The following is a 24,631-nucleotide window of genomic DNA, read 5'->3' as shown; positions in this document are numbered from 1 at the left end:
GATAAAACTATGTTGGCAAAAATACTTTAATCTCAATAATAAAGCTGCTAAGAAAGTGGCCCAAAAAGCAAGAATATTAACAGTACCCCTGCATGTGTTCTTCTCTTTTGGACTCAAATCAAATAAAGCTGCACACAAGGTATAATAATTACTTTTGTTCCATGAATAGCACAAAACTGTGTAAACGTTTAAAAGCATTCCGTGCATTGAGGCTTTTGTGCTGCCTCCCCAACAGAAACTGTATCTCGACCATGCAAGATACAGATGGGTGCAGATCTTAGTCCTGGAAAGGGCAACTTGATTGAATTCCACAAACAGAGTCACAGATGGAGTAAGATTTCTCCATCAAAATTTCCTTGTAATGGAAAGTTTAAACATTTTTTTTAAACATATCTTCATTGACATGTTGTAGTCTAATACTTTAGCGTATACATATAAATCAGTTTTTCAATTACTTTCTGTCTTTAGCATATGAGGCAACCTTATACAACCTTATACAAATTTCATACTGATTCTACAAGCTGATTATTAGCTTTTGTTTCTTTAGAACGTATTACAGTGTTATGACCATACATGTACACATATCAACGATTCACAATTATCCACACTTCAATGCAAATCTTGTTTACACCCGCCTCTTCGCTTTGGGCGGCCTTCAGCTCCAGACCGGGGCTCGGCAATGTCATCCATACTTGAGGGATCCCTTTTCTAAACCAAACTATTAACAAAAACAAGAAGAGAATTTGTGCAGATGAGTGGTGTGTTTATATTCTCGGTGGGGTGTATGTGGGGATAACAGCTAATGGATGGACCTTGGTGTGTAGGAAGGGCTCTTCCATCCTATCCTAGCTCTTCTCATCTCTCTGGACTTTCCCTTCCCATATGGACATTTTTGTTATCAGGTGGCTGCTTCAGCCATACAGGCTTTTCAAAGTAATAGGGTTACTATAGTAAGGTGTGTTTGTCACTCCCATGCACTCCGCTTCCCTCACCCTCACTACATGTTTGTGTAGGGTTTTTCCAGGCCCTCAAAGCTTCTTTCCATTGGTCTTCTATGGGGCGCTTCCGTATGCCCCTCGATTCCTCCCAGCTTAACGCTCTGCCCTCAGCACCCACACAACTAATTACATCTCAGTTCCAGCTGGTGACCTGTGGTCCGGTGGCTGACATCCAAGTCATTGCTATCTTCCTCTTGGCTAGTCCCACGGCTAAATCTATTAGCTTATTGCAGACTTTCCATGTATGTGGTCGGGGAAAGAGCCCCAGCAGACAGACCTCCACCGTGGGGTCAATTCCTGCCCCAAGGCATTTTTAATCTAGGCTAAGATCGCTTCCCAGTATGCGCGGAGGTGGGCACAGTCCCATGTCATATGTATGAAATTGCGATTCTCCTATTAACATGACTAGAGAATCTGGATTTCATTAAAGACACGGAGGCTATCATTATGCAATAATCTTTTAATGCAGATCACAAGCAGCCGCACTACATCACAAAGAAAACAGTTCTAGAATGCAGTGAGCACAAGCTATAAATGGCATGAGAAGCAAACAGACTGCCTCTTTTAAATGAAACGAAGCAACAAAAGTTCAAAGGAGAGATCCAACTTGATCTTGAAACTGAAGGTGGTGAGGATTCCGAAGCGAGATAAAGATGAGAGCAGGGCATCAGGTGGAGTTATCTGAAAAGAAAGAGGAGAATGGTAAGAAGGTCATAAGCTACCGCTAAAGGCAAAATATAAGCATATGCATACGGTAATAAACAGTGCAAAAAGTGGGATAATGAAAGCCTCCATGTCTTTAATGAAATCCAGATTCTCTAGTCATGTTAATAGGAGAATAGCAATTTCATTACAAGACCGGAGGCTACATTATGCATGTTGGTAGCCCTGAAGGACAACATCAGACATGTGCTCCATAGGTTTACAGTAGTGGTGACCGAAGGTTGAAGCATTGGACCAATCGGCCGCTTTAAGGATATCATCCAACTTACCGCCAAACCAAAAGGATTTGCTCTGAGAGAATGGGCTTGGAATTTAGAAAGGTCAATACCAGCTAGGTTCATAACTGACTTGACCCATCTAGCAATGGAGGAAGAAGCAACTGGTTTAAAGGGTTTAACAAAAGAGATACAGAGTTGTTTAGCGTCTACAGGGCGAAGGTCTTTCATTCTCGAGTCATATTCTTTCATACAGTCTACGACACACAGTCTTTTGCAAACATCAAAACGAGGATAAAAAATAGAGTCTGACATGGTTTTAGTCCTTCTAAAGATTTCAAATTTAACCCCAAACATATCATATGATCTATAAGAAATATCGAGGCATTTGACATCGGAAACTCTACGACAAGAGATTAGACATAAGAGTAGAAAGTTTTAGCGAGAGGCATTTTCTGTTAAAAAAAGCATTATCAGGCCAAGAAGAGAAAAGGTCTAAAATCGCTTTAACATCCCACATGGTTTGGTATTTAGTTCTAGGGGGTCTTTTCAGTCTAATGCTTTTCATAACTCTACTAATAATTACGTTCTTACCTACCGTTTTACCATTGACAAGGGAATGTCCAGCGGAGATTGCTGATCTATAGCAATTAATAGATCTATAAGATAGCCCCTTTTCAAATTGTTCGACAACAAAATAAACTATATTGACGATAGGAGCTTCCACGGGATCCACGTTCCTCTCCATGCACCAACAAAACCATTTTTTCAAAATGTTCTTGTATCTATAGTGCGTTCCAGGTGCCCATGATTCTCCGAGGAGAGTGAGAGCTGATGACGAAAGACCAGACAATTCGTTGGATTGCCTGACACATTCCAAGCATGAAGGTTCAAATTCCCTGAAATAATTAGGTGATGATCTTCTCCGTCTGCGTTTGAAACCAGACCCTTGGTCGCTGGAATGAGGAAGGGGATGTCGCAGGACAGTTCCAGAGTAGTCGGGAACCATGCCTGAGACTGCCAAAATGGGGTTATCAGAACCAAGGAGCAGTGGTCTTTTCTGACCTTCTGTAGGACCCTTTGGATCATAGCAAAGGGTGGGAAGGCGTAACCCTGAAGGTTGGACCAGCATTGGAGGAAAGCGTTCACCGCTAGAGCGCCCGGGTCTGGCATCCAACTGAAATATTTCGGGAGTTGGAATGTCAATCTGCTGGCGAATAAGTCCACATCCAGTGGACCCCAAAAATGAAAGAGAAAATTGAAAACATTCACATTGAGTTTCCAATCAGTGAAGTCTGAAAGGAATCTTGAGTTCCAATCCGCAGAGAGATTTGACTTTCCGTGAAGGTATTCTGCCTTCAGAGAGAGCTTGTGTTCTAAGCAAAACATCCAGAGTTTCTTGGCTAAAGCTGATAGGTCTGCTGATTTGGTACCGCCAAGGCGGTTGATATATGAGACTGCAGAAATGTTGTCCATCTTCAGAAGAACAGATCTGCCTTGAAGTGAGTGTTTGAAGCTCATTAGGGCGTATCAACCTGCTGTAAGTTCTAAGAAATTTATATGACTGGAAGATTCCGCCAGAGACCAAGCGCCACCAGTGTTTTGCTTGAAGAGGCGAGCACCCCAACCGTGGAGGCTGGCGTCTGATTCCAGAACAAATTCCGGGGCAGAGCCAAAGATTGCTTTTCCATTCCAGGCATCCAAGTTCTCCAGCCACCAGGAGATTTCTGACCTGGCTTCCTGATCTAAGGTCACAGAATCTCCGTACCAGAGACCAGACCTGAGAGCTTTCCCTTTTAATCTCTGAAGGGCACGGTAATTCAGAGGACCTGGAAAGATAGCTTGGATGGAGGAGGAAAGGAGGCCTAGAAGTCTGGCAAATTCTCGTAGGGTTAGAGATTCTTGTTTTAGAACATACCTGATCTCTTTTCGAATTTTTGCGATTTTCTTGGTAGGGAGAAGAAGGCAGCTCGAGGTATCTACAGTGAAGCCGAGGAATTCTAGTGACTTGGAGGGTGTAAGGATAGATTTTTCTCTGTTTATAATGAAGCCGAGACTTTCGATAAGCTCCATGGTAGAATTGAGGTCTTTCAATATTTGAGAGTAGAGTTGGGGCATGATGAGGATGTCGTCTAGATAAATGATGAGGCGAATACCCCTCTCTCTCGGAAGAGAGGCAATAGTCCTCATGATCTTGGTAGAGCACCAAGGGGCAGAGGAAAGACTGAAAAGAAGAGCTTGGAATTGGAAAAGACGCTTCTTCCAGATGAATTGGAGAAAGAGTTGGTGTTCTTGTGCCATAGGGATGGTAAAGTAAGCGTCCTTTAAGTCCAGTTTCACCAGCCAATCTCCTTTCAAGAGAAGGTCCTTGAGGAGGTGAATACCTTCCATTTTGAAATGTCTGTAAACTAGGTACTTGTTTACTTCCCGAAGGTTTATGACTGGTCTCCACCCTTTTTCCTTTTTTTGAACTAGGAAAAGAGTTAAAGACCTTGGTACTTGTACGATAGATCCTTTTTGAAGCATTGAAGAGATTTCCTCTTCGACAATCTTCTGATGTTCTTCCGAAAGTGTTAGGGGTTTTGGGAGTTGTGATTGAAAGGGAATGTCTATAAAGTCTATTTTGAAACCCTGAACGGTCTCGAGAACCCATGGGTCTTGAGTTAGAGATTCCCATATATGGTAAAAGTATTTTAGTCTGCCCCCTACTTGGGAAGAAGAGGAAAGAAGAGGAAGACTTACTTTGAAGGTTGGAGTTGTTGGGATTTCCACGGGATCTGTAGCCTCTGTTTCGTGGTCCTCTCCCTCGTTGGGGATAGAATTGCTGGTTGGATGGGTAGAAGCCTCTACCAGTTCCTCTGACTGTTGAGAAGGGCCGTTGATTACCATGGCCGAAAGAGCAGCCTCTTCTTCCAGCCTGTCCAAAAAGGTTGGTGTTGAAGACGCGTTTCATGTTTGCTTGAACCCTATTGAGGGCAGTAAAGGTTGCGACTTATTTTCCTATTGGTTTTATCATGTCCTCTCCGAAGAGGAGGACCTTAGGGTTATCGTAGGGGTTCTTTTTCAGCTAGATCACCCAGTTTAGGGTTGATCTTGGTAAGGATGGTTCTCCTTCTTTTGATGTTGAGGCTAGAATTGGCGTTGCTGAAGATCATGATGGCTCTTTGGCTCCAGCCTCGAATCACGTCGACATCGAGGGGGGTGTTGGAAATGTGTGATTCTTCGGCTAAGTCTAGAATCCTGGTGAGTGGGCCGAGGATGTCAAGTAGGCGGTCCTGACCGCCTTTAAGAGCTCTCTAGCCCTTTTCTAGGGTCCTTCCCCAGTTTAAATAAGAATTTGATCAGATCAGGGTCAAGGTTAGGGGTTTGCGAAACCTTATCTTGGATGGAGGGTCTTGGACACTCGGATTTCAGAGCGTTTCTAGTCTCTCTTTCGAGAGAGTTTCTTAACCACCTTGTAATACATTTGGAAACATGTTCCTGAGGGAACCATTTGTAGCTATTGGGGTGGGAGATATTGAGGGGGGAGAACATTTCCTCTCCTAGAGGGTTGAGGATAAAGTTTTTAGAGGAAGAAGGTGAGTCGAGATCATCGGGGTTGTTGAATTCGAGGTCTTGGTCATCTAAATCCAGTACAAATTCATCATAAGGGTTATTAAAACCTCCTCCTCAGAGTCAGTGACTGCATCATTCTATGTACTATTAAAATTTGTGCCGCGAGAGGCACCGGTCATATTTGTGCCGCTAGGGACACCCATCATATTTGTGCCGCGAGGGACACCATTATCATTTGAGGCGCGATGGCCTCCCATCAACACTGAGGAGCTAGGACCTCCCAAATCAATTGAGGTGCTACGACCTCCCATAGTGCAGTCAGAAGGGTGTTCACAATTTTTTGATTTTTTGCTTCTTTTACGATGAATACAGACCTCGTCGGGGAGATCATCGTGAACAAAGGAGAGAGATCTCTTAGAAGACATCACTTCTTTAAGCATAGATAGCATACAGGATCTCATGGGAGAGCTGGCAGTAGCGTCGTCTGAATCAAATTCTGTCATATTAGATTTGGAAAGGCCGTGTTATGGTTGGCCTTGATATGTTCTCAGATTAGATAATTAATTAATTAGCTTTAAAGAGGTGGTTGATCTCTTGGTGATCAGAGTAATCTTGCTTATATTGGTGGTGTTAGGAGTGGCAAGGTTTAAAAATAATGATATTGTGTTAGCCTCTGACTCCCTAGAAGTAGTATCCACTTTTTTTTTTGGTAAAGGAAAACGATCTCCGGCAGCAGCTGATGAGAGCGAAGTAACTGAAAGCTTCGCTCGAGCTCAGCTGCTGCCAGAGAACCGATTAGAGGAAAGGCCGTAGGGAGAGGACTAACGTGACTGCACCGTTGCTAAGGTTCTTTTCTTTTCTGAGGAATAGACACGCTCGCGAGGACGGAGCGAGCGCGTCGGTGAATTTTGTATAAGACTTCAGAGTTTTGGTTATTTTAAAAGATCTATGCAAAATACAATATCCCATCAAATCTGAAAAGCGGGACGGCGCGAGACCGATGCCGGGTGAATGTGAGTGAAGCAAGTTCGTTCCCTCGTCTCGACAAAGGAGAACTCGTGAAGAGGTACTTCCTATGGGAAGGGGTAGGGAAGAGCGGGTGAGGTGTGACAACCCTAATAGGAAGTCGCTAGGGAAGGGGTGAGGTGGTAGGGGACAAAACCCAGGATCACCCACAAAAGAGGAGGCTTGAAGCCAAGGGTAGAAGCGTCAACTGAAGTTTAGGCATAATATCTGGATAAGATAAATAGGATACAGAATATGGAAAAATATTACTTAAAGTAAGAGCAATAATAAAGGAGTGTACTTATCTGATTAAGAGCCGCATTTAAAAGAGGCAGTCCGTTTGCTCCTCATGCCATTTATAGATTGTACTCACTGTATTCTAGAACTGTTTTCTTTGTGATGTAGTGCGGCTGCTTGTGATCTGCATTAAAAGATTAATGCATAATGTAGCCTCCGGTCTTGTAATGAAATCAGCATCAATGTGAGCACATCTCGGGCATTTATGCATTTCTCCGCCATATGTGACACTAAGGCGATGGGGCATCATGTAGGTCATATGTACGAAGTTGAATTGCGTGTATTTGAGATGCGTATTTTGGGAGCTCTTCTTAGGTGATTGAAGAACCTTGCCGCATTCTGTGTCTGTAATTGCCTTATCTACGACTCTCTCCCATTTCCCTCGGAGCTCCCCTAGTGGGTGGAGGAACGCAGTGAGTAAGGGTAAGCAATGAATGCAGCACAGTTCGGTTCCTCCCTACCAATTCCCCACAACTGCCCAATGGTGCCTCATATAGTAAGAACTAACCTGGTGGGAGACCACAGCTTTCCATCAGTTCCGCAAACCGGACTAGGGTTTTATCCTGGTAGCAGTCACCCTCCATCTCCAACCCCGCCTCCATCCAGAGCGATAATTGCTCTGCCGTGAATGTCGTCTTAGGGTCTCTGCGGGGAAGGCCTATTAATGGCAGCATGGGGGTATATCTCGGGGCTCCCCTAAGTTTGTTGAGGGATCTTTTTCATGTCTGCAAGGCTGTAATTTGTAACGTCAAGTGGTATGGAACAATGATCACCGGCTCCAAAATGTAGCCAATAATAGACTAGGGTGCATGCTGGGCTCCATCAGAAGTGATCCAGCGCATTCACCCTTTCCAACCTTTGCACCAACCACTGCAATTGGACAGCTAATATATAGAGCTCAAAGTCCGGAACCCCCAGGCCTCTTTCCGTCATAGGGCCCTGTAGCCTTTTCAAGGACACCCTACTCCGCCCTTCTCCCCATATCCGGTCCCGTAGAAGGGAATTCAATGGTCTGAACCTGCCTGGGGGCATTGGGACCGGGAGGTTGACAAAGAAGTATAAAAGGCAGGGCAGCATAACCATCTTGGTCAAAGAAATTCTGGCCATAATGGGCAGCTGTAGAGTGCGCTAAAAGCGAACACATGAGTGTGGGGCCCAGTTAATGGCCGCAGGTCTAGGCAAGGGTCCTGCCACCGGAAATAGGTACGTCTTTTTCTTGTTAACTCGCTGGCCCGATATCAGTTCAAAGGTCTCCAAGAGCTTTAGGGTTGAGGCGGTACCTGACATGGTCTCCCCCAAGTAGATCAGCAGATCATCGGCGGACAGGGAAATGGTTTTTTGTAGATTAGATTGTAGGAGGTGTTACGGGAGGGAATAAAGCCCTTCTGGCCGGGGTGTATAAGGGCTTGCATGTGCGGGAGTAATCTAAGCGCCAATATTTTGCTAAGGATCTTGAAGTCCAGATTGAGCATAGACAGCGGTCTATAAGCCCTAACCCAGGCAAATTTCTCTGTGGTTTTGGGGAGATGAATCACCAGCGTACTTTGGGTAGACTGTGGGAGACCTCCAAGTCATAAGGATTCCGCATACAGAGTCACTAATTGTGGCGTGAGCTTATCAACATATCTTGCGTCAAATTCTGCAGGGAGGCCATCTGGTCCCAGTGTTTTGCCAGACGCCATATCTACAATGGCCCTGCAAATGTCCTGCAGGGTCACCGGGCCTCCCAGCTCGTCCTGTGTTTGTCTATCTAATAACGGGAGTGGGAGTGTATCTAAGAAGTCCCTAATAGTGGAATGAGGCACTGGTGCGATGGTGGCATATAACCTCTTACAGTAATCTTGAAATAAGACATTAATTGTTTCAGGACTATATGCCAATTCACCCGTTTCCATCTGAGCTTGGGTCATCAGTGACCCCCAAGTCTCAGGTTTGATCAGCCACGCCAGCAGGCGACCTGCTTTCCCTTCTTCCCCTGCACCTTGTGGAGATACACCCTTTGATTGTGGCATCTCAGCCTTTCCAGCACGTCAGTGTAACACGCGCGTGTCTCCTGCAAACTCAATAAGGTGGCGGCATCACACCCCTAAATTCCAAATCATAGCCTCTAGGTCTAGTAATTCCTGCCAGATTTCCCTCTGTGCTCAAATCGATTGACCCAGGAAATGTCCCCTCACTACCAACTTGAATGCTTCCCACTACACTAATGCAGAGGACGCTGCATGAGCATGGCTGAGAAAAATGTGTCAACAAGGGTGCCCAGTGACTCATGGAAGAGGGCATCCTCCAGCATCAGAGAATTCAGCCTCCATAATGGGATTGGCGGGTGTCTTCCCAGGGGCTAGTGGACCATCAATAATGGGCTGTGCTACGGAAGTAAGGTGTGCACAGGAAGGCATCTAGTCTGGTGTACCTGATGTATCAGGGAGAAGTAAGAGTATTCGCTATCTGTCGTGTGCTGCACCCTCCAGATATCCTCCAGCCCCCAATGATTCATCCAACCTCGGAACCCTGATGCTATACGATGAGCTAGCACGCCCGGGAGAGGGGGGTGGGAGCGGTCAGCTATGGTATCATGCCCCCCATGTACTCAGTCATTCGAGCCGAGAGGGCAGTGAGGAAAGCGATTTGATCCAGGTTAGGTATGTACACACTACCCAGCTTCACCTCCCGGCCAACCAGCCTCCCTGCAATAAGCACATATCTGCCTTCGCTGTCTATTAAGGTGTGTGTAGGGTCAAATGGGACACCGGGCCTTAACCAGATCAGTACTCCTCGAGCTTATGCCTTTCAACTTCACTTCTGATTAGGTGAGTCTCCTGGAAGAGAGCTATGTGCAGATCTCTCGCTTTAAGTAGGTGTACACATTGTGTCGCCTAGACATAGACCCCAACCCTCTAATATTCCACGTTATAAATGTTACAGCATTGTGTGCTGATTGCATGATGACAGAGTATATCTCACCGACCGCTCTCTGCGGCCCTCACTTTTTTCTGGCCCCCCAGTTGCACACACCCACTCTCTCCTGCAGACTAAATTAGGGAAACCGTTAAAAAAAAGAACACATGTGGAGCAACTCCCCGATCCCAGGACAGTCTGACAACAACCAGCAGCCCAAACCATATGCAGTAAATCAACGACTAGTTGAGGCCCAAACCCACTGTGAGAAGGACCATAGAGAGGGATGTGGCAAATATGGGAAAATAACCAAGAGTAAGAGAACTGAATGTGACGCACCAGCCCAAGTTGGCCGTTCCCAGCTGGTGCCTGGCCACCCGGCGGGCAGCCCCCTACCCCTGCAGGAGCCCACAAGTAGTAGCGACAGACTTCAAAATCAAATAGTTTCATCCGCCGTCTGTTCATGGTCAGCACAGGCAGAGTTAAGCTCTCACTTTGGGAGCAGTCCGGTTCTGAACCTTCGGTCCCTCTCAGGTAGCGGGATCCTGCCACCGATCGAGATTTCCTGTCCTGCATGATCGCTGCCACGGCTTGCAGTGCCTCAGCTCTCTCTTTCTCTATTTGTGAGGAACTCGGTTTCTTTGGGGCACCGCATCCCAGTCACCTCCTGAGTAATTTCCTGGATTCTCGGTCCTGGGGCGGCGCCGTGGCCCTCCACGATAGGTTTCATTCCAGTCCCATGCCATTTTGGGATCATCGCAGAAATGAGCCTTCCTGTCTGAGTGTACGCAACCGAGCAGGGAATATCCAAGAATACTGGAGGCCCTCTTCGCGCAGAGCTTTCTTGGCTTTGAAGACAGAGGCACGCCGTCTTTGTGCCTCCAGCCTGTAGGCAGGGAAAATTGAAACCTTCCTATTGTCCGCCACATAGGGGCCATCAGCCCAGGCCTTTTGCAGCAAGGTGTCTCTGTCTTTATGATGAAGGAGCCTAGCCACCACTGGGCATGGCGGCTGCCCAGGGGCCAGTGGCCTGGCAGGGACACAATGTGCTCTTTCCAGGGTATAAAATGCTGACAGGCCCACCGGTGCGACCACCAGTGCTCCAGGAAGGCAAGCATGTCACTACCTTCTGCTCCCTACGGCAGTCCCAGGACCATGATGTTATTCCTCCTGTTCCACCCTTCTGCATCTTCTTCCCTCCTCTCTAGCGTGCAGACCCTATCAGATAGATCCCCTACCTATAGTGACAGTGCCTGCTGTGCCGGTGCCATGTCGGCAATAGGCGATTCGGTCAGTCTGCTTCACTCTCTCGGTTAGCTTTGCATGTTCTGCTCTAAGAAGGCCCAGCCCCCCTGGCTCCGTACTTATGTCTTGGTGCAGTGTTGCTTTGGTGTCGGCTATTGCGTCCAATATTCTGGTCAATTGCTGTTGTACCGGGTCTTCGGAGGGGAGGGGGATACTGTCGGGGTTCCTCGGCGCCCGGTCCTGGGCAGTCTCCTACTGATCCAGGGCAGACCCCGTCTGTCTCGCTCTAGGCTTGCCCATTTTAAAAACGGGGTTGTTCCAAGACCTCTATTGAGACAATATGCTCCTGCAGACCGGGAATCGGAACCCTTGTCCACCTCTGGTTTGCAGAATTAATCAGCTTCTCATCAGGCCACCACTCAACTTTGGTATACCGACCATGCAGCGACAGGCCCTGTGTCAGCGCTTGTGTGGGCTTACCAAGACGTTGCCCCAATCAGGGAGACCTAGATCAGGCACCTTGTATGAAGGTGGTGCCCAGTCCAGTTGCCGCCACTCCTCGAGTCCCTAGAGGCCTTCCTTGTGCCTAGCTTTAAAACCGGTCCCTGGCGCCTCCACTTCTGTCATCCGGGTCAGCTGTCTCTTGCATTGGCCAGCCCCAAGCTGCCGGTGTATGAGTCCCAATTTTCAGCGCCCCCACTCCCACTGTCCCGTAAGATACCAGTCCTCGTAGAGCACATGACAACGTCACAGCGTCTTCAAGGCTGCAGCTGTGTGCCCCGGGCTCCAATCGTAGTTTGGCAGCCTGTGGCTCCCATCTCACTCCGTTCTACAGGGGGACACTTCGAGGGCACTTTCTTCGCCCACGGGCCTTCCCGCCAGGGCCTCTCAGACCCGGATCTCCTCGACTTTCTCAATCTTGCCGGAGATCTAAGCCGAAATCAAATCAGGTGTTTGTTAAATGCGACTACTCACCCGTAAGGGTCTCAAGGCGCTGGGGAGGGTGGGGGGATTCGCAGGTTCCTGTCCATCAAGGAGGGGGTCTGTCTAAGCCGCTATTCTGCAGGGGCGCGGTCTGCGATCCTTCTCCCGGGTCATCTAGGCTGTTCTGGGCAGCAGACGGCTACAAACCTTCCCCGGTGTTCCCCAGGTGCGGTGGACCCCGCCGCCGAGCCCCCTGGCCCCCGCCATCTCCGATGTAGATGGATAACTGATAGGCTGGCATGGAGCTACAGGGTCACGCATCCACCATCTTAGGCCTCCAAGCTACGGCCCCTGGAAAGTTGAAACATTATGCACTTTCTTAGAGAGAGCGAATGATACTGCATGACTTGAAAGATGTTGCTTGATGAAACAGTGTGAACAATCCAAATTGAATATCCCTGTAGTACTATTGATCGCAGAAATTACCCAGAAACTGTTGTTTATTCTTAAAGTAGCCCCTCAAAGTCAGATGTGCTAACATTGTTGTCTTGGCCTCAACTTCAAATGTTTCAGCATAATCAATAAGTCATAACCTATCTCTGGATTTTGGAAACGCTCCAAGAAAGGCCATAAACTCAAGCATTTGACAAACCCTTTAATACCATGGGGTCATGTCTATCCTTATTTTGTCTCTTCCTTATTTTATCAGTGAGCTGTGGGCCTGCAGTAGCGTTTCTTAAGCTTCGGTCCATACTGTAACAACAACAAAATACTAGACATGAAATGAAAGAATATATCCACAAAGACTTTAACTTTAACATGGTATCCAGCACACATGATGCAAGATTCCCATGTCTTATATGTTCGGAATCATTTTTCTTTTCATACCTTTATTTCTCATTCTACTTCAGACCTTGGGCACACTCCAGACTAAACTCTTTTCTTTCCCTCCGCTCACTTTGTTTGCTATGTTAATTTTTATGAATATTTTTATGCCTCAATAAGTGTTTTTGACAAATTGTAGGCAAAGGTTTATATCACCAAAATAAGTCTAAAAAAGTCTTAGCAACAAACATATTGCAAGATCCAGCTGTAAATAGACATCAAATATTGTTTATGTACGGTGTGACTTAGTGAATGGGCATTACGTGAAGCACTCACTTTTGTAATGACCTGGTCAACCACTACCTGTCTAAATGAAAATAGAGGCTTTTTTGTGCCCTAACTGTAATTTTGTACTTGTCTCAGAAAAGCCCATGCTTAATACTGAATATTGTTATGTATTGTTTCTAATTGAATTTAATTGTGTCAACCTTGTGTTTTATTGCAGGCTTTCCTGGGTTTTGCTGTATTCAAGCTTTATTTTGATCATGTCGCTACTCATGGCTGTCATTGTGACCGTGTTCTCACCTTTCCCAAAAAGCAACTACTTTTTGATATTTGCTTTATTTTTCCTATATGGTATATCATTAGTAAGTATTCCTTCTTGGCCTGAACATGCATCTGTGTTTCCGAATTTGTGCTAGTCATTGTTGTACATGTTTTTGTTTCCAGAATATTCCATTGTATATTAAATATAAATATATAAAGTAGGGGTGCACCTTTAACAATAGATCTAAGGAAGTCTGTGAGGTGCAGAAGCCCTATGGTAGTAATTATTTTCCCCAAAAGCGCTGACCAATCCAGAAGATTTGTAAATCTTGTTGTACATCAATATTCACATCAATTATCCTTCTGATAGAAACTTCTATCTGCAGATTCCCCATCTCTGAATATTCCAGAAGCCATAGGTCTCCTAATCCACTATGGGCGCTTCCTTTATCTTGACGCCAGAAGTGGAATTGGCCTGATGTCACTAACGCCATATAGTGCCCCTTCGGCTCTCTGATGTTAGTTCTTTTTTTATATTCCTTACAACATGGGTCTGGAGCATCTGTCCTCAGTTCCGAGGTCAAGATTGTCACTCTCAAAATTTTGTTTTGCAATGCTTTGGGAACATGCTCACATCTAAAAAGTCACGATTTAAGCCCTACTGCAATTGTGATGGACAGATGTCCCTTACTGACCTGCACAATTATTTTATGGTGTCTTGATTCCAAACACAGCTTATTGAAGTACATGCTCTGCCATGGAATGAACTGGAAAGCAATAAAAGAACATGAAGCCACGTTAATCATTGTCTGTTCCAGGGATGACCATTGGGTACGTCATCCTTCAAGGGTGTGAGGTCCAGGATTAAGTCGAGATCAAGGACTCCCTCCTGCTCCTGACCCTCTTCCAAATCCCGAAGGAAGAAAGATTGTCATTAAGAAGCAGCACTCCTTTTCTCCGATATGGTCAAAATCTAGAGGTAAGTCCTTATCTCGGGCTTCACCCATGACTCCTTCCTCTCCAGAGCTAGAGTTAGTGCTGCTGTATCCCAAAGGGGTCTCACCAACACTCTGACACTGATGCTGCCCTTTGGAGTGCAAATAGCTATTCCAGCACCAGGCACTAATCCAGCCTTCTTTCTCCAAGCAATTCCGGATATGTTCAGGAGGGTGGCTGCTCCCTCTGGTGTGGGACTATATGGGTTCTGCTTAGCAGATTTCCTTTGGCGGCAAGTGTTTTCCTGGTGCCATATGTATTTCTTACGATGCCAACTGACTTTGTCCTAACTTTGGGACCTTTGGCGGTTTTACCCTCTCCGTTTCAAGGAGACCTCTTTTTCAGGGCTGCTTGCCTCCCCGATGCCCTGCTGTGGGAACCTCTCCTGCTACCAGTCAAGCACCTGCAATCCAGGGGAAAGGCACAACGTTTGCTGAAGGAGGAGCAATGCATGAAGGAAAGTGTCCAGACACAATATTGGGCTACAATCCATAATCTTTTTGGGTCAGACTCAGAGCTAGGGCAAAGAGTGTCAAGGCAAAATGGATTAAAGTGATCCATTTAGGGCACGATTTCCTTTGGAGGCATTTGAGCTTCAACCCTCCAGAATGCCAGCAGGTGGATACATCCATTGATATTAATCAAGCACCAACGGGTGGTTCTTAAATAAAGCAGTGGGGGTGGTCAAACTGCCTCTCTCTTCTGTTCTGTCCTTACATTCTTACTGATGTCCTTCAATCGGCTACAACATTAGTGGGGCCGCTGCCCCTTTCAACAAGACTCCTATGGAGGCTGTAAGAGAGACCTAGTCCAAAATAACAATGTGCCAAGCATTGAACTGAGCAATAAGTGGGCAGCAGGTAACCAGGACTTCCTATTGCATCATCCTGACCAACTCATAGACCATTTTGCCGATGTGATCCATGACGAACAGGCATTTCCCATTACATAATTAAAACTGTATTAGACACTGCTGACTGTTTTGCAAGAGTTATGGACTTTTCGGTTACCTTTAGGAGGCATGCTTGGCTGCGCTCTGAACATTTTTCGTGTGATGTCCAGAAAACACACTTGGACATGCCATTTAATGATGAGTTCTGGTTTGGACAAAAAAGCATGTTAAAACGCTTTAAAGAGGGTAGAACTTTTACCAGGCCAGTAAGATTGCTGCATTCAACAAAAACTTTTCTTTTTTTACAGAAACCCATATGACTTTCAAAATGCTTTCAATGTATGCAGCGCCAATCCACCCCAGCTGCACGCAACAGGGCAGCGGAAAAAGATGTGGCAGATGAGTCCAGCCTTCTGTTCCTCCTCCCCAGCACCATCAGAGAAGTCACAGGAGGTCATCCATGACGTAGCATGTATGGCCTGTTGGAGGAAGGGTATTCTCTTTTTTAAGAGCCTGGAAGACCATCATTTCAGATAATCAGTCTTGCAAGTTGTAGAAAAGGGGTATAACCTCCCCAGCCAAAGGTAACCCCTCCCCATGATCCTCCCAGCATTCCCTTCCATCCAAGAATATTGCAGCAAGAGGTAGCAGCCCACCTGCAGAAGGGAGCAGTTGGGTCAGTGCCAGAGCAGCAAAGGAACAGATTCGAGCTCTTGAGGCGGAAGCCGAGAGCGTCTTGTGTTGGACTTTTTTTAAAACATTTACAACTGCACTGTGATTTTATCTTTTGTGTTGCACTCGCACTCTTGGTGCCTACCTGCTGTCACGCTGCTGCTACAGCGCTGCCGTTGACCTGAACCGGCAAACTTGCTCACACCGCCATTCCGGCGAGGACGGAGGCCACGCCCCTTTCTGAGGCGACGCCCCTGACTCCGCCCTATAAATAGTATTGCTTACTAGCGCCGCGCGTCAGACAGATTCGAGCTCTTGAGGCGGAAGCCGAGAGCGTCTTGTGTTCGACTTTTTTTAAAACATTTACAACTGCACTGTGATTTTATCTTTTGTGTTGCACTCGCACTCTTGGTGCCTACCTGCTGTCACGCTGCTGCTACAGCGCTGCCGTTGACCTGAACCGGCAAACTTGCTCACACCGCCATTCCGGCGAGGACGGAGGCCACGCCCCTTTCTGAGGCGACGCCCCTGACTCCGCCCTATAAATAGTATTGCTTACTAGCGCCGCGCGTCAGACAGATTCGAGCTCTTGAGGCGGAAGCCGAAAGCGTCTTGTGTTCGACTTTTTTTAAAACATTTACAACTGCACTGTGATTTTATCTTTTGTGTTGCACTCGCACTCTTGGTGCCTACCTGCTGTCACGCTGCTGCTACAGCACTGCCGTTGACCTGAACCGGCAAACTTGCTCACACCGCCATTCCGGCGAGGACGGAGGCCACGCCCCTTTCTGAGGCGACGCCCCTGACTCCGCCCCTTCACGCCTTTATATAATGTGCATTCCCCGGACGCGCAGCGGACGAGCGCAGCGGGCGCGCCGCCTGCGCGCCGAAGGCGCGCCAAAGGCGAGCCCGTCTGCGCCCGTCCGCGCCAGGACGGGCCTGAGGGCATGCCATGCTGCCCAGCCTATTACATATTCCCCCCAAGCACTCAGAGACCTTCAGCACACCGTCACTCTACCATCTCCTACGACCTTGCATCGTATTATGTCATTAGGCCTATCGCGCCCTAACCAACTCCTTATCAAGGGCCGTATACCCTTAGCATTGCCACCAGCGAACACCACATCCCTCAGGGTTTCTTATCTTAATACCCGCTCAATGGTGAAGCACTCTGAGGATATTTTTATCCTGCTAACCAGTTCGACCCCTGACATACTCTTACTGACAGAAACATGGCTCACCTCAGAGTCTACGCCGGATATTCTGGCAGCCCTCCCCCCGATTACTACATCCTTCGCGCCGACCGCCCTGGCGACCGGCCTGGGGGTGGAGTAGCGGCCATTATCTCCAAGCGTCTGATATCCTTATCCTCTTCCTCCCTTCCGCTACCTGAGGTGGAGAACCTAATCATCAGCGTGCAAACGGACGTTGGTCCCCTCACTTTCTTTCTACTCTATCGGCCCCCACACCCCATGCCATCTTTTCCCACCATTCTTAGTGAACATCTGTCTTCCCTTCTCATATTGCACTCCCACCTCGCCATTTTTGGCGATCTGAACTACTGGTTTGGCGACAGTCACGCCGGCCCTCATGCTACTGAGCTTTTTGAGACGCTCAAAAGCCTGAACCTTGTCCAGCATGTCTCCGAACCTACTCACATCAAGGGACATGTTTTGGACCAGATCTGGACTTGCAACCTGGAGTTGTCTCCACCAGTCATACGTCCGTGTGCCTGGTCTGACCATCACTTGGTAGACACCACCATCACGGCTGCTGCTCAGGCCCCTGCTCCCTTGATGGCCGGCGGCCTTGCCCGCAAATGGAGTTCATATGACTCCCAGGGATTTCTCATTGCCCTGGCTGACTCCTGCCCGGCGATCTCTGACTCTATCGACACGGATAGGCTAGAACATAACGTGGCCACCTGGCTTGAGTCGGCCAGCGATTTGTTTGCTCCCTTGGTCAAATTCCCCTGCACCAGACACAGGAACTCTCACAGATGGTTTTCCGACGACCTCAAAGCCCGGAAACTCAAAACTCGCCAGTTGGAACGCATCTGGAGACACGATTATTCTGACCTAGCCAAACAATCTTACCTGATTGCCCGTAAAGAATTTAAGTCAGCTATCCGTTCAGCAAAAACCGAACACTTTGCCAGTAGGATCTCCCTGGCAGCTAACAAATCTAAGGAGGTGTTCAGAGTTTTGAACGAGTTAACCACAGACGACAGGACCCTACCAGCCCAGACCCCCACACAGGAGGCCTGTGACACCCTGAACTCGTTCTTTCTAGAAAAAATCTCCACAATTAAAAAATCCATTCCTTCACTTTCCCAACTGTCACTAGCGGATACATCCCTTAATAACACATTGTTCTTCACTTCTTTCCCGGCTCTAGACTCTTCTTCTCTGGCGGAACTAGCCACCCGTGTAAAATCCGGTTCCCCAAATGATTGCTGCCCACCGTCCGTTCTGCGGAGCATATGTCTCAATTTACCTGACAGTATCCTTCATCTTCTTAATAGCTCCCTCAGTAGCGGCGTCTGCCCCACTTCCTTCAAGGAAGCCATTCTGGTTCCCCTACTAAAAAAACCTGGCGCCGACATGTTGGAGCCATCAAACTACCGCCCCATCTCCCTTCTCCCTTATTTCTCTAAACTTATGGAGGCTCACGTCACTCGCTGCCTATCCAGGTTTATAGAATCCTCTGGCTACCTTGTACCAACTCAGGCCGGCTTCAGACCCGCCCATTCTACTGAAGCCGTTATCCTGGCAGTCCTTGACACACTCAGAGGCAACGCGGACGCGGGAAAACCCCAAGCCCTCGTCCTACTGGATCTGTCGGCCGCGTTCGACACGGTGGATCATGACATCCTTCTCCACCGTGTCGGGCAGGCGGGCATCCAGGGCGTTGCTTTCGAGTGGGTCAGGTCCTTTCTCACGGGGAGAACACAGGCGGTCCGCCTTGGTCCCTACACTGCAAAGAAAACTCTCACATCCTGTGGTGTTCCCCAAGGCTCTTCCCTTTCCCCGCTCCTTTTTAATCTTTACCTCCGACCACTTATTCAATCACTCCTGAAATGGGACATCGTCACTTATAACTACGCTGACGATCTCCAGATCATCTTCCCCCTCAACTCACCAAATGCCATCAAAACTTTTCATGGAGCCATGACTCATATCCAACTCTGGATGAACCAGAACCAATTGAAGCTGAACCCCGGTAAAACTGAGCTCCTACTTCCTGGACTCAGCTCCACCTACTGGGGTCCACAGTTCTGGCCTCCAGAGTTCGGCTCCCCCCCCGTCCCTGCAAAAACAGTAAAAAGTCTAGGTGTCATCATTGACACCGAGCTTTCTCTCAGGGCTCAGGTGGGTGCGGTGGTTTCCTCCTGTATGTTTCAACTTCGGAGGATCCGCAAAATCCGCCACTTTCTCCCCCCGGCAGCACTCACCCAAACTGTCATCTCGCTGGTACTCTCCCGTCTGGATTTTTCTAACGCTATCTATCACGGTCTCCCACAATACCTGACTCAACGCCTCCAAATTGTCCAGAACCAGGCCGCCCGCTTGATCCATGGAACACCCAGATGGCAATCAGCCAAACCTTTGCTTGTGAATTTGCACTGGCTCCCGGTTGAGCGAAGGGCTGCCTTCAAGGTGGCTTGTCTTACCTTCAAGGCACTTCATTGCCCTTCCCCTGCCTTCCTGAAATCCACCATCCACCCTTACTGTCCCACACGCCATCTTCGATCCGCCCACCTTGACTTGTTGATCATCCCCAGGGGCAAAACTAAGAGATTCGGCGGACGCCGGTTCTCCCAGTTGGCCCCTGGACTTTGGAACACCCTCCCTCTTTCTATCAAATCCTGCTCTTCCTTCCTTAACTTCAGGAAAATGTTAAAAACTTTTCTTTTCCCTACCCTCACGTAGATTCTTTTACCTCTCCTTCCTCCTCACTCTGCTCTGTTCTGTCTACCAGCGCCAGGAAGCTTCGGTGTCAGTGCGCTTTACAAGCAACACTTAACATAACATAACAGGTGTGCTATTCTCAGTATTTCCTACTCTCCAAGAAGGATATCAGTCTTTCCCCAATCCTAGACCTCAGGCTCTTGAACTTTAACCTGCTCAAGAAATGGTTTACAATAATGTCCATGGGTCAGGTTCTGCTGGTGCTGGATGCAAGAATACTGGATGGTGTCTCCTAACTTGCAGGATGCATACTCTCATATACCTATTCTTCGGTCACACAGGAAATACCTTTGATGTGGTCCTCTCACTACCAATTTGCAGTTCTTCCTTTTGAATTGGCTCCAGTACCTCAAGGGTTCACCAAATTGACGTTGGTGATTGCGGCCCATCTTATCAAGTTAGTGATCGCAGTGTTCCCGTAGCTGAAAGACTGGCTGCTCAAAGCCTGTTCGCTAAAGGTTTGGCATCACTTCACCTGCAGTTGACCACATCATTATGCCCAAGTCTCAACTGAAACCCTCCAAGTGCCTCCTGTTCATAGGGTTGATGCTGGATACAACCTTGCTCCAGGCCTTCCTTCTTCCATAAAGTATCTGGATACGTGGGATATGATTCCGATGTGTCTGTGTCTGTGTCTGCTTGATTTGTTTCCTTCTTGCATAGTCCTGGTCAAGTCCGCTCTGGCATTTGAGGTCCCTTCAATAATGCTTGGCATTCAGTGGTTCCAACATCCGTCAAATCTTGTAGATTCCATTGCGATCTCCCGGAATGCTGCAGTGGACTTGAGCTGGTGGGGGACAGAGAAGAATATGTTTTAGTCAAAGTGAATGTTTCAGCTTCACTATATGTTTCCTCGCATATCCTTGATTCCTTGGGTTCAGAGGATACTCCAGAACAAGGCCCAAGCCATCTTCATCACCCCAGAGTGCCCTAAAAGGATGTGGAGCCAAGACCATCTCAAGTCTCTCTCTCTTTCCACTCAGCTTAGTCTTCCTCTCATAGTGGATTTTCCCTTCCAATCAGGAGGTCGGCTTCTGCACCCCAGTGTCCAAGGCATACACCTTCATGTGTGGAGATTGAGTGGGCCAGCTGAGTTCTTTTCGCATTCCACTAGAGATGGTCCATGTGATTCTTTCTGGCCATTGCCCCCGAAATAAATTGTTCTATATTGGGAGATGAAACAAATTTGTGTCATGGTGTTTTCCAAGCGACAGGTGGACTTCGTAACATTCTCCAGTTCCTATTAACCTCGATCCAGCATTGCTGCTTGTTCGGTATGGGGGGGATGATATATTACAGCATTGTCAGGCTTTCTTTGTCTTCCAAACCAACTGTCTTCATTTAAATCATAAGTGATTGTTCAATTTGTGAAGGGTCTGATAGACATGTTTCTGCTAAGTCCGTTAGTTACCCCATAATGGAAATTAAACCTGTTTTTTTAACGCTATTTTTGGGTACTCCCTTGGAGCACCTTCATAATTGGCAATTAAGATTGCATACCTTCAAAACAATATTTTTGGGTGCTGTTCCTTTGACGCTTTAGGGAACTGCTGGCCTTGAGTGTCTGTCTGCCTTTCACGTGCTTCTTCCCGGCTAGACTTGTTGTATGACCGAAAGCAGCTGTCCTCCCTAAGAAGGTGTCCCCGTTCAATCTGGGACAATCTGTCACTGTGCCTACCTTTTTTCTGCCACCCCATCTGACCAAGGAGGAGGAGTAGTTACATCAGCTGAACCCCAGGCATGCGTTTAGTTAATATACTAACCTAATAAAAGCTCTTTATAGAGTTTAACGAGAGAGAAACAATAAAGGCAAGGCGGCTTATAAGAGAACGCTATCTTATTGGATATTGTTGTGCATTAATATCTGCTATAATCTGGTGAAGAAAGAACCGCCTGAAGGGATTTAAGTCTATTCCTCTGCCCCCGTCCAAGACTAAGGTTAAAAATCAGGGCATCTGGTCCTATGATAAGCTTTTCTTTGATGCCCAGCTTTCCTTTAATGCCCAGATCACTGCTCTCACAGGGAAATGTTTTGGGATGCAGAGGTCCTTGTGGAAAGATTTCCATCTTCTACCTGAGGCTGCCCAAAAATAGTAGTCCAGGCCCTGGCCATATCCAGGCTGGGCTACTGCAATGTTCTATATCTGGGTGTGTCCCAGTTCCGTTTGAACAGGCTTCCACTGGTCCAGAACGCTGCTGCTCATGCATTGCTCAAGATTCCCAAGCGGGCCTCTATTAGTCCCGCTCTGAGAAAGCTGCACTGGCTGCCAGTGAGGCAAAGAGTCATCTTTAAAGCACTCAGCTACTGCTTTAAGTCTCTTTCCTCTCAAGGCCCTCACTATCTTCGGTCAATGGTGAAACCTTGTGTACCATCTAGAACCCTAAGGTCAACTGAAGCAAAATGGGCCATCATTCCAAATTTATAAATGGGCCATAGCAGGTGGCTGCTCCTTCAGCCTTTTAGCACCTAAAAATCAGGAATTCTCTGCCTGTGGAAGTGCGGCAAGCCCCATTTGAAATCCTTTTCAGGAAAAAACGAAAAACCTGGCTTTTTGGATTACTCTGAGTCACCTGGGCTTTCCTCTGCTGAGCAACTTTTTTTCCCCACACAAGTCTGTATCCTTGCACTGGGACACTACGTAAGTAGTAGCTATGTGCTCTATATATTGCATTGTTATTATGATAATTATTCCATCAAGGCAGAGTCTTCCACTGTGGCCTTGGCAAGAGACTTGCAGGTGGTAAAGTGTCGACATGGGCTTCCGCCCACACCTTCACCAAACATTATTGTTTTGATTCTGAGGTAAGGAGACATGCTCATTTTGCTTGCTCAGTTCTAAGGATTTCCTTGCTTGACCATTCCTTCAGACGTACCTCATCTGGGGTTCTGCTTGTAGATCTATTTAGAGGTTTGGAATTGGCAGGTAGAAGCAAAAAATAAGTTACTTCCCTTCAGTAACAGTCTTTCTGGTGGATACTCTACCAGCAGATTTCTCACCAATCCCACCCTCCTGCCTATTATGACGGAACGCATTATGTGCTATAATAAAATTCCAAGTTCATTTTTTACACTGCTTCTGTTCATCTTAGACTTTTTTCTTGTCTCTGCCTCAAAAGAAAGATGAGAACTGACATCAGAGTGCTGGACTGGACGTTATATGGCTCAAGTGACAACACCATGACTCCACTTTTGGTGTTAAGATAGAGCTAGTACCCCCCCATTCCTGCATGGGGAACTATGTCAGATGTTTCTGGATTTAGAGGTGGGCAGTCTGAAGGTAGATAGAGTATCCACCAGAAAGATCGTTACTGAAGGTCAGTAACTTTTTCTTTTACCGAATACCTAATTCAAAGACATCTTGAGAAATTACTACATGATCTGGTTTATAGCACTGAGAATGCCTGCGTATTATGCTCTTAGTTTATGCATTTTGCCATGAAAGGGAGTTGTTGTTGTTGAATTGAGGTTTATTTCTTTCTTATTGTTTTTGGTGGCATTAGCAAATGTACAGACAGACAGACAGACAGACACACACACGCACTCACACACTCACACACTCACTCACTCACACACTCTCTCTCTCACACACACTCTCTCTCACACACACACACTCTCTCACACACTTACTCTCTCTCTCACACACACTCACTCTCTCTCACACACACTCAGGTTCTCTCACACACTCACTCTCTCACACACACTCACTCTCTCACACACACTCACTCTCACTGACTCAGTCTTTCTCACATCACTGAAAAGACTCTGTTAAAGGCTAGTTATGTTTCAGCAAACACAACATAGGAAAAGCCATGGATTTTGTGTTCTATACCATAACAGGTAAATTTTATGTCTTTTTCCGGTTTATGTTTGCTGAACCATAACTAACTTTTAACTTCACACATGCTGTCACTGATAACCTATTTAAGCAATATTTATGCACAATCGCAATAAAAAGGGTGCATTAATGTCAGAGGGCAAGAAACCGACTACACAGTATAATTCGGTATAGCATATTTAGTGAAAAACAATAGGAATATATGTACACTTCTTTTCAATCAAAAGCGCAACAGTTTGTGCATTGTGTCATCGCACTGAGAGCAGAATCAAGATGCTGTACTGCAGCTGACTCGCGAGGTTTCAGCAGTCTACACGGAGATCCGTCCGGTCATATAATACTCTGGAAATCCCAGTGCGCTATCACTGCACCCTCTAAGGACTAATTACACCGCTGCATCTATCAAAGAGCCAGCGGTCCTTAACATATCCTGAAGTGCCTGCCTTGCCTCACATCGAGAACCCGGCCAGGTCCTCATGTGAGTTTTTAGTTTCACTTTTTCACTGTGGCACATCATTTTCACCAAGGCTGCGCTTATCACAACCCAGATGTCCCAACATCGTCAGTCCTGAAGGGACCCCACATACATAGAAGGGTCGAAATGCCATTGACAAGCACAAAGAACGGACCATTACCCAGCATGTTTTATTGTGCACCTATGCAGTTGAAATAGTATATTTCTATGGCCGTTTCTCAGAATTCTTGGAAACCGTGTTTATAATCATTCACTTTATATATTCAGCTTTTGTTGGTTCCATTTTTCATTTGGGGACACAATGCACAAACTGTTGCGCTTTTGATTGAAAAGAAGTGTACATATATTCCTATTGTTTTTCTATAAATATGCTATACCGAATTATACTGTGTAGTCGGTTTCTTGCCCTCTGACATTAATGCACCCTTTTTATTGCGATTGTGCATAAATATTGCTTAAATAAGTCCACATAGTCCACAGGAACCGTTGTTTCTTATATATACCTAGTACCCTGGTTCCGTTGTGAGTAGGGTTCCCCTGTTCTTCCCCTTGACGTCA

General features: G+C 46.9%; 1 protein-coding gene across 1 annotated transcript in view; it reads left to right on the top strand.

Moving 5' to 3' along the window:
• LOC146810320 (cholesterol transporter ABCA5-like) overlaps window positions 1-24,631 on the top strand; it is a 1,540,893-nt gene that overhangs the window by 352,995 nt on the left and 1,163,267 nt on the right. Inside the window, exon 7 of the mRNA XM_085617316.1 lies at window positions 13,191-13,332. Within this exon, the coding sequence (XP_085473442.1) occupies window positions 13,191-13,332 (142 nt within the window). The remainder of the gene's footprint in view (window positions 1-13,190; window positions 13,333-24,631) is intronic.

The sequence above is a fragment of the Triturus cristatus genome, chromosome 7 (genome assembly GCF_964204655.1).
Source record: "Triturus cristatus chromosome 7, aTriCri1.1, whole genome shotgun sequence".
In the NCBI taxonomy this organism is placed as follows: Eukaryota; Metazoa; Chordata; class Amphibia; order Caudata; family Salamandridae; genus Triturus; species Triturus cristatus.
The sequence above is the reverse complement of the archived record's forward strand: the minus strand, read 5'-3'. Positions and strand labels throughout refer to the sequence as shown.